The sequence below is a fragment of the Physeter macrocephalus genome, chromosome 11 (assembly GCF_002837175.3).
Source record: "Physeter macrocephalus isolate SW-GA chromosome 11, ASM283717v5, whole genome shotgun sequence".
In the NCBI taxonomy this organism is placed as follows: domain Eukaryota; kingdom Metazoa; phylum Chordata; class Mammalia; order Artiodactyla; family Physeteridae; genus Physeter; species Physeter macrocephalus.
The window spans coordinates 173,450,220-173,466,060 of NC_041224.1; the positions used below are offsets into that span (position 1 = coordinate 173,450,220).

At 50.4% G+C, this 15,841-nt stretch overlaps 1 protein-coding gene across 1 annotated transcript in view; it reads right to left on the reverse strand.

Annotated features, from left to right (window-relative positions):
- SYNE3 (spectrin repeat containing nuclear envelope family member 3) overlaps positions 1-12,717 on the reverse strand; it is a 77,980-nt gene extending 65,263 nt beyond the window's left edge. Inside the window, exon 1 of the mRNA XM_028496367.2 lies at positions 12,402-12,717. Coding sequence (XP_028352168.1) covers positions 12,402-12,441 — 40 coding nt within the window. The 5' untranslated portion in view covers positions 12,442-12,717. The remainder of the gene's footprint in view (positions 1-12,401) is intronic.
- Positions 12,718-15,841: the final 3,124 nt, after the last annotated feature.

Below are 15,841 nucleotides of genomic sequence, written 5' to 3' on the forward strand. Positions count from 1 at the left end.
GGCCGCTGAGCCTGCGCGTCCGGAGCCTGTGCTCCGCAGCGGGAGAGGCCACAACAGTGAGAGGCCCGCGTACCGCAAAAAAAAAAAAAAAAAAAAAAAAAAAAGAGCATGTGTTCAGATGGATCCCGGGTGACAAGGCACCAGCCTGGGAGACTGATGCGTTCACAGGAGGTGACCAGGGACACAGCTCCCCCAGAAATGGGCCGTGAGGCTGTACTTCAGGGGAGGCCAAGAAGGTTCCAGAAGCTGAGCTCCAGGCCTGAGCCATCGAGTCAAAAGGGGAGAGCTTAGTTAGAGTCACAAGGAAGCCTCAGTGTGAATGAGCAGGCAGAAGTGCCATAAAGCAGTGTGCGGTTGGATGGAGGGGGTTGGAAAATGTGATGTAGACTTGGAAAAATAAAAAAGCCAGCCAGGGAAGAGAAAAGGGCGCTGACACTTCCACCATGCTGAAAGGCCTACCTGCGTGCTAAGCACTTGCCTACAAGTCACCCGTTTGGTCCCTGAGGGTAGGTCACACAGGAGGGAGCAGAGGTAGGGCAGCAGGGCATCTCTCAGGAGGAGAGCTTCGGCGGATTAGCAGACGGGCCTCAGAAGAACTCCCCCCCGCCCCCGACCAGCGCCTTCCTCTTAGAATACTGGGGGGCTCATCGGGCACCTGCTCAGAACCAGTGCTCAGTGGGCAGGGCTGCCGCCCCCTTCCGCAATCGCAGACAAGAACACTGAGGCTGGAGCGTCCAGGGCACAGGGCCATCAGGGCGGCACTGAGTTTGCACTTCGTTCTAAAGCCCACAGACCGTGACTCTGATTGGACAGGGTTCAACCAGGCCGAGTGAGTCCACTCTGAGTCCAGCTGGGAACCAGAGGGACCCGGCTCCACGGGGCTGAAGGAGCTGAGAAGCTGCCCGGAGACAAAAGGGAACCCAGAGATTGGCTACTTCCACACCTCGGCTGGAGGGGGCAGAGGAGGAGGTGATGTTACCAGACCCGGGCTGGGAGCCTCTAAGCAGCAGGAACTGGAGCCCCCAGGGAGGCATCACCCCAGCCAGGGCGGAAAGGCTGCTGTGGGCGAGATCCCTGGGCCAGCACAGGGGAACCTGGGCGATGCAGCCCGCAGGGGTCAACCCTCCTGTGACCCAGGGGACGGGAAGGAAGGTCTCCCAGCCCAGGACTGCGAAGGCTGCCCATCTGTAGATGGAGAAGGGCACCAGCTCCCTTTGCCCTGATTCCGGGCTGCCTGAGCAATGGGCCAAGCTGCAACTTGGTCTGGTGGGGACCAGCCTTGCAGGACAAAGGACAAGTTACTGGCACTGACACTCACTATTTGCCGGGTTGACCTTGAGGGGGAGTCCACGGGACACAAATCAGGGCTCAGAACCCTGTGTCCTGGGGGCAGTGGAATTAGAGCCCTCCGTCCTCTCCCTTCCCCTTCCTGGGCCTGGGAAGCTGAGGCTGCAGGATGGAGGCCCCTACTTGGCTCTGTGGTGCCAGTGGTGAGGGGCAGACACCCCATAAGGACCAGGTTGGGACAGCTTCCTGCTCTGGCCCCTCCAACACCATAAAGGCAATGTAAAACATTCTCTGGGAACGTGCAAACACTCTAATACCGCGTGCCATTCAATGACCTAGACACTCCAAGAATCCTGCTTAAGACCTAACCAAACCCCATTAGGGAATGCCCCTAAAACACGACACCAAACCCCTCCCAAGCAAAGAGAGGGGCAAAGTCAGGTTCAAAGGGTGACTCTTATGTGGCTGACATTATTAGTACCATTTTATAAGGATGGAAACTGAGACTCAGTAAAGCAAATAGCCTGCCAGAAAGTGGTGGATCCAGGATTAACAATAATAATTCTAACAGCCCACGTGCATCTTGCATTCTGTACGTGCCTGACTCCGTGACGAAGGGCTTACAGCTATTAACTCATTTATCCTACAAAGACTAATGAGACACTTATCCCTATTTTATGGCTGAGAAAACGGAGGATCAATGATACTAAGAACACTGCTCAAAGGCAGACGGATGTTAAGTAACGGGGGCAGGACTGGAACACAGGACGGCCCGAGTCCAGAGCCTTTGTTCTGAAACACCACGGTGCTACCCGGCTTCCACGCCCCCGCCTGTACCCCCCAGAACCCACTGAGAGCCGTCCACGCCTCCTGTGGGTCGTCTTCTATGAGCATCTAAGCTCCAGGAAGGTGACTGCAGGGTGTAAACCTGGGGCTCCGCTCAAAAATCTAGAACTGGATTTGATAAACTGAGGCCCCAGCTGCCGGGCCGCCTCAGCCCTACGGTGTTCAGCCACCCTGGCCCTCTGCCAACCCAGCTGCCCCCTGGCATTTTGCCCTAGAACTCAGAACCTTCAGGATCCAGACCCAAGTAAACCCCAGCTCCCAGGGCAGGCCCTGTAGGCAAGTGTGTTTGCCCCTCCAGCCTGGCCAGGGGCCCACACCACAGACGGACACAGCGGCCCGGCACGGGACACGCTCCCTTTCCCGCGACACGCTCGCCTTTCCTGTGACTCATTTCTGCTCTGCCACCCACAGTTTCCACACTTACTCATTCCCAATGCTCTCCCATCCACAGATGGGATTTCAGGAACCAAGCGGGCAGCTGGCTTTAATCCCAAAGCCTATTCCAAGTGGATTCTGGGAACTCTCTCTTGTTTACTCATCGCAGATAATGTGGCTTACGGAGAAGCCACAGCTCAGAGCAACGCTCAGAGCGCCAGGATGGTCCTGGGCCATGCTCTCTTATCTGGCATTCACAGAAGGTGATTCTGAGAGCAAAGTGTGTAAGAAGCGGGGACCGGCACTCTCCGCAGCATCCTAATTGCTCATTGGACCAGGAATTCTCACGCCATCTTATTTAATCTTACAACAGCCCTTCCAGGGTGCTGAATCTGGAGCTGGAAACAATTACTGGGCTTTATCCCGTCAGAGATAACCTTATACAGACTTGGAGGGATTAAGGGACGGAACCAAAGGCACACAAACGACAGGGCGCCACACCCACCCTCTGTCCATGGGCTTGTAAATGTTCATACAAGAAACCCCACTTAGTAACAGGGTTCTGGGGTCCACTTTACAATTCTAGCCACAAAGGGGACAGGCCAAGAGTCCCCACAAAGGGGACTGCTTTCAAGACAAGTGCTCTGAGAGGGATTCTCAAATCAGCTTTGCCATCACTGACGAATGGTATTTGGTAGTGAAAGCCCACTGTGCTCTGGCCCACCTCCTTTCCCAGATAGCTGACTGTAAAACAACATTTCCAATCACTCTGAAATTAACGAAACCCAAGCTCTCCGTCAAAAGGCACAGTGTGGAGGACGCTAGGATTTCTACCCGGGAAACGCTGGCCTTGCAAAGCACAGTCAAACATGGATGTCTGGGATGGGGAGAGAATGCAAAGTGCAACTATAAGAGAATGGGGTACAGAAGGCCCGACCTCCCAGAGAGGACAGGGGCACCCCTTGGGCAAGGCAAGTGGCTCCAAGGTGCGGGGCCTCGGCTCCTTGGGCCAGGTGTGATTGGCTCAGGCTGCTGGGAGGGCAGCCAATTAGAGGGCGCGAAGCGGAGGGCTCCCTGAGGGGGTTCTGAGAAGCATCCTACCAGCAGCCCTGGTCACGTAGTCCCAGCCGGCTGCTGGCAGTGTGGCTAGGGGCGATCAGAGGCCGGGGAGGCAGGGACTGGCCGTCAGTTGCGGGTCAGAGAGCAGCAGTGAGCAAGGCATCAGACTAGTCCAGGCCTGGGTGGGACACTGAGTGCTGCAGGCGTGAGTCAGGGCAGACCTATCGACGCTGCCCAGCCTACCTCTGATTCGGAAACGGGAGCTTTAGGTCGGTTTTGGTTTTTCACACTGTGGGTCATGGCCCAACCCCATGCCTTGGCAGTGAAAGCACCAGCCGCACTCCCAAGTACCCTGTAGATGAAATCTCCAAGGTCTTGTCCCACCAGAGAGGGTTCCATTTGCCGTGTGGCAAGGTCCATCCCAGGTCCTGCTCCAGCCTCCAAAGCCCCTCCCTGAAGAAGCTCTGGCCAAGGGGGTGGAGCTTCCAGGATGGGATGTTGGCCCTTTGTCCCTGCGCCTTCCCTCCCCTCCCTCCCCCAGCGGCCCAAGGCAGCGTCTTCCGTGAAGGCATGGCAGTGACAGATGTCCTCACACCTCCTCCCCAGGCCTCTCTCTTATTGGCCCTGGGAATCAGGGGCCCATGCCAGGCCCCCAGCATCTCATACCTTCTCCTCAGGTAGGAATCTTCCCTGCAGAAGGGTGATTCCAACAGTCACCCCTGAAACCACCAGACCTGCCTTACCTTCCTGAACATCTCCCATGGAACCAGTGCCCCCTCCCTGGACTGTCTGCACCGCAGGCCAAGGGAGCGGGTTCAACCACAATGACCACACGCACCTCCTCTGGCCCTCAAACCTGAATAACACGTGAACAGACGTAAATGTCCTTTGACAGATGAATGGATAAAGAAGATGTGGTACATATATCTGTATGTATATCTATATATACAATGGAATATTACTCAGCCATGAAAAAGAATGAAATAATGCCATTTGCAGCAACATGAATGGACCTAGAGATTATCATACTAAGTGACGTCAGACAGAAAAAGACAAATATCATATGATATCACTTATATGTGGAATCTAAAATATAACACAAATGAACCTATCTACGAAACAAAAACAGACTGACAGACGTAGAGAACAGACCTGTGGTTGCCAAGGAAGGGAGGGTGGCCGAGGGAGTTTGGGGTTAGCAGATGCAAACTATTATATATAGAATGGATAAACAACAAGGCCCTACTGTATAGCACAGGGAACTATATTCTATACCCTGAGACAAACCATGATGGAAAAGAATATTAAAAAATGTACGTATATAACTGAATCACTTTGCTGTACAGCAGAAACTAACCCAACATTGTAATCCACTATACTTCAATTAAAGAAAATATAGTTGTGAAAAGAAAAAAAGAAAAGAAAATTATGGCTGCACAATAATATACTTTCAGAACCACTCTTTTCAAGAAGGACTTCAGAAATGAGCGCTTTCTACTAGATGAAAACGTCTTTGTATTCAAAAGCATTGCATCAAGATATAGGGTTTTTATTTTTTTGTTTGTCTTTATTAGATAAAAATTTCAAAACTTCTCATAGAACTCATGGTCTTGGGGCTCCCCTGGAGGTCCAGTGGTTAAGACTCCGCACTTCCATTGCAAGGGGCACGGGTTCGATCCCTTGTCCGGGAACTAGGATCCCACATGCCACTTGGTGCAGCCAAAATTAAAAAAGAACTCGTGGTCTCCGGAGAAATCCTCCTCGTATCCCAATTTGAGAAACCCTGGCCTGGAGGATGAAGGGGACTCCTCTGGGACCCTCAAGGATGAGGCTGCCACCTAACCTACAGCCCTGACTCACCAGGGTGCCCCTGGTGCCTGCACGCCAGCTGTACCACACTGCTGAAGTTTCTAGAAGCTTAGAGTCTGAGTGCCGCCTCCCTAGCTTAGTTCTGCCTGGTGAGCCTCCCCTACCCCAATACACACCTCCTTCTAGCAGACTCGTCCCTGTTCTTTCAAGATTCAGTTCACTCAGAGGGGAAACCTTTCCAGCTTCCTTCCCCCCATAGTAACAGCTCCTCCATTCCTTGGGTCCCCACGGGACCCTGTGCATGTTACCACTTACTATCTGCTTACTAAACACTGAATTTTAACATGTTCTCCATCCAACAACCCCAGGAGAAAGGTACTACTCTCAGTTCCATCCCACAGTGAGAAAACTGGAGTTTAGGGAGGCAAGGTGAGTAGCCACGAATCCAAGACGGAACCCAGAAGTTTGACCTCATGGTTCATGCTTTGCTGTTCGTATCTGTTGACACAAACAAGTTCTCTGAAGGAGGGCAGGGTCAGATTCATCTTACTGAGTAAATGGAGATGGGGTGGCCTTTGTTTTTAACAGGTTTATTTGGGGGTAAAACTGATAAACAATAAACACATTTCAACTGTAGAGTTCGACAAGTTTTAACATATATACCTACAAAACCATCACCCCAATCAAGATAATGAACACACCCATTATCCCAAAAGTTTCCTGATTCCATTTCTAAACCTTCCCTCCTGCCCACACCCTGACCCAGTTAACCACTGATGTGCTTACTGTCTCTAGAGGTTAGTTTGCATTTTCTGGAGATTTTTACATAAATGGAATTTTATATATATATATGGGGCAGCCGGGTGGTGTGGTCCTGACTTCTCTCACTCAACATAATTAGTTTGAGATTCACCCACGTTGTTGCCTGTATCAATGGCCCATTCCTTTCCATCGCTGTGTAATATTCCATAGCATGCGGAGACCCGCTGATGGACAGTTTTTGGCTATTACAAATAAAGCTGCTCTAAACACTTGTGTATGGACATACACTTTCATTTCTCTTGCAAAAATACCTAGGAGTGGGACTTCCCTGCTGGCGCAATGCTTAAGTATCTGCCTGCCAGTTCAGGGGACACTGGTTCGATCCCTGGTCCGGGAAGATCCCACATGCCGCGGAGCAAGTAAGCCCGTGCGCCACAACTACTGAGCCTGCGCTCTAGAGCCCGCGAGCCACAACTACTGAAGCCTGGAGCCCGTGCTCCGCATCAAGAGAAGCCACCGCAATGAGAAGCCCGCGCACCGCAACGAAGAGTAGCCCCCGCTCGCCTCAACTAGAGAAAGCCCGCGCGCAGCAACGAAGACCCAACGCAGCCAAAAGAAACAGAAAATAAAAAAAATAAAAATACCTAGGAGTGGAGTGGCTGGATCAGATGGTAGGTGTATGTTTACATTTTTAAGAAACTGCCACACTATTTTCCAAAGCAGCCAGACCACTTTTCATTCCCACCAGCAGTGGATGAGAGATCCCGTTCCCACACGGCCCTCTGTGGTCGGTCTTTTTAATCTTAGCCCTTTTAACCAGTGCGGAATGAAATCTCATTGTGGTTTTAATTTGCAGCCCCTAACGGCGAACCATCTGATTGCCTTTTGCGTTTGTACTTTAGGACAAGTTACTAAGCTCCAGATGCGCTCAGCACTTCCCAGGCACCTCCTCCTTTAAGGCTTCCGTGCTCAGGGCGGGCCCGGTAGGCTGAGGCTAAGGGAGCACGGAGCTGAGTGCTGGGGAGACACTCAGCCAACAGGAACCTGCTCCAATTTCGAGGGCGCTGCCAGCTGACTCCTTGAACTGACAGCCAAGAGTGTGTAAAACCAGATAAACAAATGGAGTCCCTCACATGTGCGTGGGGCTCTCAGAGCTCCCAAAGAGCGGTGCCATGGGGCCCTTATCCATGCTCCTGCGGGCCCCTGGCTCAGTAGGGACCTGGGTGTCTGCTCAACAACTCGTGTGGCTGCCATGGGGTCTCCCAGCATCCAGGATGGAAATCAACAGCTTCTGAGTCAGCAGTCTGGCACCACTGAGCTCAGCCTGCTGTTCTCTTTTGAATGTGAACTGCCCATCTTGGTCACTGCCACCTTGATCAAGGTACCTGAGACAGTTACTGACACATAGTGGGTGCTCACAAATGTTCATGGGCGGATAGATAAATCTGGAAAATATAAAGAATAATATTTACCCCCATTGGCATTTAGTAGGTACTTGATAATTGTTAGTTCTGGTCTTTTTAAAAATTTTAATTAATGGATTCATTTATTTATTTTTGGCCATGCCCCGTGGCTTGCGGGATCTTAGTTCCCCGACCAGGGATTGAACCCAGGTCCCGGCAATGAAGGCGCCGAGTCCTAACCACTGGACCACCAGGGAACTCCCTGGTCTTTTTTATTGAAAGGAATACGTGTGGAGCCAGAAGGAGCATCTTACCAGCCTTATTTGGTCCTCAATATACACAAGCTGCAGGTTCAGGGAAACTTGGGAAAGGCAGGGATGGGGGAAGGGTGGACATCAGCACAGACTCTGTTGACCCCCAAATCAGAGTCTTCCTTGAGGCCATGGGCTGGGGGCAGAGCAGGCCCCAAAATGGACTTAGGGAGCATGGGGTCCAGTGCAGGCCCTGCCACCAACCAGCTCCAAGCACCAGTCTCTGTGGTCAAATGAGAGCGAGACTCTCTGTCTGACTTGCCTGCTCTCTGAGACGGGGGAGCTTTAAATGGGAAGATTGTTTTGAAGGGAAGGGGCACATCCGATTCACCTCCGGGCTTTTTTTTTTTTTAACAGAACAGCTGTTAGGAAGGGACATATACACTGCCGAGAAGCTCTGCTTTATTCAAAGGCACAGAACTGTAATGATTCTCAGGCAACCTATAGGCTAATTGTACCATGTCACCACGTCACACCGTGTAACAGCCATGGGCTACAATAACCAACTGTGTAGCGGGCCTAACACACCGGGGTCAGTGCTACACTGTTCCAAGCTACAATTCCAACCTGTAATAACCAGAGACCTTAATAAGAGCTGGCTCCTTTTGTGCCAGGCCATGTTCCTAAAGCGCTTTATAGTGCTTTAGAAACAAATAGGCTACCGGGTAGGTGCTAATATAAAACCCCATATTAGAAGATAAGGAAGCAAAGTACAGAGATGTTAAACAACTTTCCCCAAAGCATGCAAAGCAGGGACTGAAACTCGGGCAGCTTGGCTCCAGAGCCTTTTCCTTAACCACAGCGCCTTGCCTGCAGACAAGAGGTCAGTAGTCGCCTGGTCAGTGCATTAGGGCTGGTTACTTGCGAGCTAAGAAGGAGCTGCTGCTGGACGGCACGTGGGAGAGCTGTGAAATATACTACACAGCTCACCCGACCGTTCTTCAGATACTGCCCAGAGCAAGCGTTCCCATTTGGGCCAGGCCTGTGGCCCTACCAGCAAAGCCGAGTTTTGCCATCTGCCCCACTCCTCTTGCACCTGCAGCCCTTGGGACACAGTGCCAACCAGAACACGCCACTCAGCTCCACGATTGTTGTGGACGTGTCTGTCTTCCCATTAGACTGTTGCTCTCAAGGGCAGAGGCTGTGTCTCATCTGCTCTGTATACCCAGGCCTGGAGCACGGCCAGCGTGGAGGAGGACGGCAGTGCTGCTTACTAAGTGAGCACAATACTAACATACTTGGAAAAGCAGGGCTGGCTCCCATGGGGCCAGGCCAGGGTAGGGAGCTCCTGAAACTGCCCACAGGTTTCAGACTGGCTCCAGATCTCAGGCTGCAGGGCTAGGCCTCATGGGACACCCCCCAGGAGCCAGTGAAAAGTACTGCGGAAACCTCCCTACATTTCCGCATGTAACAATTGGACCAGGACTTCACCAGCGGTCCAGTGGTTAAGACGCCGTGCTTCCACTGCAGGGGGCTCGGGTTTGATCCCCGGTCGGGGAACTAAGATCCCACATGCCGTGCAACTCGGACAAAAACAAACGAACAAACAACAACAACAACAAAAACAATTGGACCACTTCTCGGGAATCCTCGTATCTAGCTGTGCCATTTTACAGATGGGGAGACTGAGGCTTAGAGAAGGCGAGAGACCCACCCAAGATCTTGCAGCAGCTCCGTGGCAGAGCTATGGCAGGACTCATCTTGGTATAAAAACATCTCTGCCTCTGAAGGAAAGCATTACATTTCTTCAAAATAACCCACAAATAAGAAACAATCAACTCTCATATTTATAGACAATTAATTTTCAACAAGCGTGTCAAGACAATTTAATGGGAAAAGAATAGTCTTTTTAACAAATGGTGCTGGAACAACAACTGGATATCCACCTGCAAAAGAATGAACTTGGACCACTACCTCACACTATATACAAAAATTAACTCAAAATAGATCAAAGGCCAAATTGTAAGAGCCAAAACTATAAAACTCATAGAAGAAAACATAGGTGTAAATGTTCCTGACCTTGGATTAGGCACTGATTTCTTTGATGTGACACCAAAAGCACAAGCAACAAAAGGAAAAAAAAGAAGATAAACTGGACTTTATCAAAATTAAAACCTTTTGTGTTTCAAAGGACACCATCGAGAAAGTGAAACAACAACCCAATGAATGGAAGAAAATTTTGCAAATCATTTACCCACTAAGGGACTTATATCTAGAAAGACAAAAACCCAATTATAAAATTGGCAAAAGATCTGAATAGACATTTCTTCAAAGACGTACATACGAATGGCCAATAAGCACATGAAAAGATGCTCAGTGTCATTAGCCATCAGGGAAATGCAAATTAAAACCAAAGGAGATGCCACTTCACATCCATAAGGATGGCTATAATCAAAACAACAGACAATAACAAAGTATCGGTGAAGATGTGGAGAAAGTGGAATGCTCTTATGCTGCTGGTGAGAATACAAAAAGTATAGCCACTTTGAAAAGCAGCCTGGCAGTTCCTCAAATGATTAAACGCAGAGTTACCACATGATCCAGCGATTCCACTCCTAGGTATATTCCAAGAGAAATGAAAACATATGTCCACACAAAAACTTATACACAAATGTTCATGAGAGCCGAAAAAGTGGAAACAACCCAAATGTCTGTCAACTTGTGAACGGATAAATAAAATATGTTACATCCATACCATGGAATATTTATTACTCAGCAATACAAAGGAATGAAGTAGTGATGCGGTTACAACATGTAAGAACCTTGAAAACATGATGCTAAATGAAAGAAGCCCATCACAAAGGGCCACATACTGTATGGTTCCACTTATACGAAATGTGTAGAGCAGGCAGGTCTGTAGAGACAGAAGGGAAATGGCTGGGTGCCCAGGGCTGGGGTGGGTGCATGGGTGGATGGGGGATTGTGCAGGTTTGGGGTGGGGTAGTAAAAATGCTCTAAAAATGACTGTGGTGATGTTTTTACAACTCTGTGAATACACTAAAAGGCATGGAATTGTACACTTTAAATGCACCCATTTAAATTGTATACTGTGAATTATATCTCAATAAAACTTTTTTTGTAAAAGAAACAATCCAAATCGCCAAACTAAGAGGTCCATTCAGACAGACCTAATTTAAGCACCCATTCCTGTGAGAAACGGACCCACCCCCGTGAGAAGTTACTCAATTCAATTCGACATCATTTGCTGAGTTAACAATAAAAATATTTTTTATACTTGAGAGGCAGGTCTTGTTGTTTTTTTTTTTTAGACAAAATAATTTAAATGTTCTTAAATATTAAGAACATAAAATATCCAAAAATTATGACAATATTTCTGCTTTACATTATGGACAATTACAGAGAGAGAGAGAGCAGAGACATAGATTTATGTTAACATTAAGAGTGACAAAAAGAATTCAAGACACAAAAATGACAGGGGAGAGCCAGTGAGAGGCAGGTCTAAATGCTCATTCCCATTTTACAGACGAGGGCACTGAGGTGGAGCAGTTCTGTGCTCTGCCCAAGGTCCCAGAGCTACTAGTTAGGAGATAGGGAGTCAAATCCAAGACCAGTCGGCTTTAACATCCAGATGTGCACAGCGGTGAGCCAGGCGCAGGCTGCGGGTTATAAACACGGTCTGCGTGACCGCAGACTCTGAGGCTCTTATATGCTCGAGTGGAGTGGCACACGAGAAACTCTCGGAGCCTAGAGAGAGGAGCAATGATGCTGATTAGGGGAGCCAGGGAGGGGTTCACAGACAAGGGGACACACTGACTGAGATGGAAGAATGAGCAGGGTCCGGATAAGATGACAAGTGGGAAAGGGCGTAACAAGCTGCTGGACCAGCGTAAGCAAAGGCTGGGAAAGCGCAACGCCAAGTTCAGGCTGCAGAGTGGGCTTGGGAATTGTTAAAGGAAGCTGTGACGGAGAGGCAGGCAGGGGAGTCAGAGGGGTGCACTGACTTCCCTCTTTGGGTGCTAGGGAACCAGCGAGGGTGTGTGAGCAAGGGAGTGGCGTGCTCTGATCAGTGACAGACCCACAGGCAGGGAGGGCAGCGCCTGACCGATTGTCTGGAAACAAGGTTGCACTGAAAAGGGTCCAGGCAACCTGGAACCTTCAATCACCTGCTGGGAAATGCTTTGTAAAGTGCCCTTTAACCCCAAGGCATTCTTTTTATTGGAAACCTGCTCTTCCACGAAGAAACCAGAGTTCAAGTCCAAGGATCTTTTCTCAGCTGCTGACTGAATGTGCAAATATCTGATAAGCTCTGGGGAGCAGCCGTCATTCCTCGCCACGGTGTCTGCCCTTGAAGCTCGTCCCCGTGGGCCCCCTCCCAGCAAAGCCCCCAGTCTCGCACCCCAGCCAACACTGTTTGGTGGGTAACGAGTGCTCTGCCGGCTCCTACCCTGTCCCCACCCCAGGTCATCTGTGACCGTATGATTGCGCTGGGTGAGTGTCAAGGTCACCAAGAGTCTTAACTTTCGTATGCCAAAGGAGGCCCCTGTGGACTGGGGAGAATGTCACCCAAAGTTCCCATGTATGAGGTTACCTGCTGGGTGCCAGGTGCTGGGCAGGTGCGGTGCATCCATTACCACCAACCACCAAGGCAGGGGCGACCACGTCACCTTACAGATGGGGAAACTGAGGCGCAGAGGGGCCAGCCCTCCTGCCCAGGTCAGACAGCTCCTGAGGCGCAGAGTCAGGGGCAGGCCCAGGTCTGTTGGGCCCCAGCGCCCATGCCATGCTGCAAGACGGCCAGCAAAAGGAGGAAGTGAGTCAGGAAGGCAAAAGAAGGGGGCTTCCTTCTTGAGTCAGAACAGGATGTCCCGTCCCATACCCGACTGATGCAGAGGCCGGGGGCGGGGGGGGACATGAACCCCTGCAGGTCAGACTGAAGAGGTGCCCAGGCCAAGTCCTCTGCAGGGAGCCTGCCTGAGATGGGGGACTCGCTGAGTGAGAGGCATGCCCAGTTTGGGCGGGACTGCGATGGGCCCAGAGATGCCAGGCCTCTCAGCGTATGGCTCGAAATGAATCAGGCCAGATGGGGCACCAGCCAGGCTGTGGAGGCCCGAGCTGGGTTTCCAGGAACTGACGGCCGAGAAACACCCGGCTCCCCCCTCGCTTCTCCCCCTCTGTGCCTCTCACTCCATCCAGCCGCCAGGCCAGGTGATGATGAAGGGCGTGTCCTCTAAGGACCCGTGTGAACAGGCCGAGAGAGGGGCCCATCTCATCTTCTAACCCAGAGCCACGCCAGGCCCAACTTCCCTCTGTTCCAGAGCTCGGGAGGCGCTTCATTCATTCCATGCCAGAGCTTGTTGCAACGCCTGCTCTGTACCAGAGGCTCTGCTTGGTGCTGAAGACCAGAGAGGTGAACAGGACCGACCGAATCCTGCGCCCTTGGGTCACGTGACAGCTCAGGTCCCTTCCTTCTGCTGGAAGGTGGACACAGTGTTCAGAGTCTTCTCAACACCCTCCCCGCCCGCCCCCACCCCAGTCTCTACAATATGGCATTTCTCGACCCGAGACCTTCTGGTATCCACTAGCTCACCTCACAAGTGTCCCGTGGGTAGCACTCACTAAATTCACTTTTCAAAATGTCTCTGTGAGGGCTTCCCTGGTGGCGCAGTGGTTAAGAACACACCTGCCAATGCAAGGGACACGGGTTCGAGCCCTGGCCCGGGGAGATCCCACATGCGAGGGCTTCCCTGGTGGCGCAGTGGTTAAGAACACACCTGCCAATGCAAGGGACACGGGTTCGAGCCCTGGCCCGGGAAGATCCCACATGCCACGGAGCAACGAAGCCCGTGCGCCACAACTGCTGAGCCTGCGCTCTAGAGCCCGCGAGCCACAAGTACTGAGCCCACGTGCCACAACTACTGAAGCCTGCATGCCTAGAACCCGTGCTCCGCAACAAGAGAAGCCACGACAATCCGCACTGCAACGAAGAGTAGCCCCCACTCACCACAACTAGAGAAAGCCTGCGCACAGCAACAAAGACCCAACACAGCCCAAAATAAATAAATTTATTTAAAAAAAACAGAATGTCTCTGGGGACCAGGGGTTTTAACCTGCCCCCCTCCCCGACAATGGGTAAGACCCCTGGATTAGGCTATGAGGGCTCCCTGAGCCTCCTGAAATCTTATGCAGCACCTTGTGTGTATGCTTGTTCTCCTGGCAAGGCCTGCAGGTCTCATCAGCTTCCCAAAGGCCCCCTGACTAGGGCTACACCCGACTCATGGTGTTAATTATTAACATTTCTCCTTGTAAATGACCCAGAATATTCCCTGGGGTGGATGTCACAAACTTTCCTTAATCATTTCCATTTTGCTGGACAGTTATGTCACATTTTTGTTGTTGCTTTTCTCAGTCCAACTAGAACATTTGCAAATTTATCACTGGTTTAACGTTTGAGCAAGATCTGTACCCCCCTGGCCACAAAGCAGAGCCCTAACCTACTCTTGTATGATCCCGCCCAAGAGGTCTTTTTCTGACCGGGAGAATTCATTTTTCTCTTCCGCATCAGCAGCTGGCCTTCTTTTCAGGGCTGTTTTCCACCCAGAAACAAAGTTTGTGGTCACAGGGCTGTAGCTGCCTGGTGTGCAACCAGGAGGGCCAGAGACTAGCCAAATCTGGGTGATGTTGGGTGGTTAGGCTGGGCTGGGAAGGGTGGGGCTCACTCCTGGTGAGTCACCGCGCGGGCCACCCTCCCCCTGCCACACACACACACACACACACACACACACACATTACTCAGGAAATACAAATTAAAACCACAGTAAAATACTCATCTTAACTCATTGGATTGGTGAGACTACACTACCAAGTGTTGGTGAAAAGGTAGAGCATCTGGAATTCTCAGACACACGGCTTGAGGAAACTGGTATTACATAGTCTAATAAAATTGAGCACGTGCAGGTGTATCACTTTTAGGAATAACCCCAACAGAAATGAGTGGGCATATATACCAAAACACTTATGAATAAATGTTCGTAGTAATATTATTCATAGTAACAAAAAAATTAGAAGAGTCCAAATGCCTGTTAATTTTTATAGACAATAAAGAGATAAATAAGGCAAGGAAAATAGAATCAAAACAGATGAAGAGTAATCAGGAAATGCCTGAAAAGCCATCAAATTATGCTGAGGGAGAGGATCTAGAGATTAGGACAGCCTTGAGTAAGACAATGGTAGGGGAAATAAATTTAACATTTTAGATATGGTGGATAATTCCAAATAATTAAGAATTATTATTACTTGATTTATTTGTAGAAATTTATATAATTCATTCCTTTCCTCTAACTAGAGTATTATACACACACAGCTTATAAATAGAAATGAACTGAACACAAAGTAGTGTATCCTTTAGTGAGGAGCTCCGTGTCAGATCGCTGTTCCTCTGAGTTGTCCAACACAGTAGCAGCATACCACACCACTGACTGGCACCCCTACCACCAGCCTGGTAGCAGGCAGCTTTCCTGGGTGCAGGCCACGGTAGTTAATTGTATATGTCAACTTGGCTGGGCCGTGGTGTCCAGATATTTGGTCAGACATTGTTATGGATGTTCCTATGAGGGTGTTTTTTTGAATAAGATTACTATTTAATTGATCAATTAATCTAATTGATGAGGCTCAGCCCATAGTGTGGGTGAGCCTCATCCAATCGGTTGATGGTCTCAATAGGACCAGGACAGACACCACCACCGCTACCCCATGTCTCCCTCCTGCAGCAAGAAGGAGTTCTGCCAGCAGAGCGCCTTTGGACTTGAGCTGCGTCTCTTCCTGAGTCTCCAGCCTGCCAACCTACTCCATCAGATTTTGGCCTCACAGAGCCTCTTACAGTCATGTGAGCCAGTTCCCTAAAATCAATCTTTCTCTCTCGTGTGCGTGCGCCGCGCGCGCCCCCCCCCCCCCCCCACACACACACACACACACACACACACACACACACACACACACACGCACACAGAGTCACAAAGGCCTGCCTCTTCC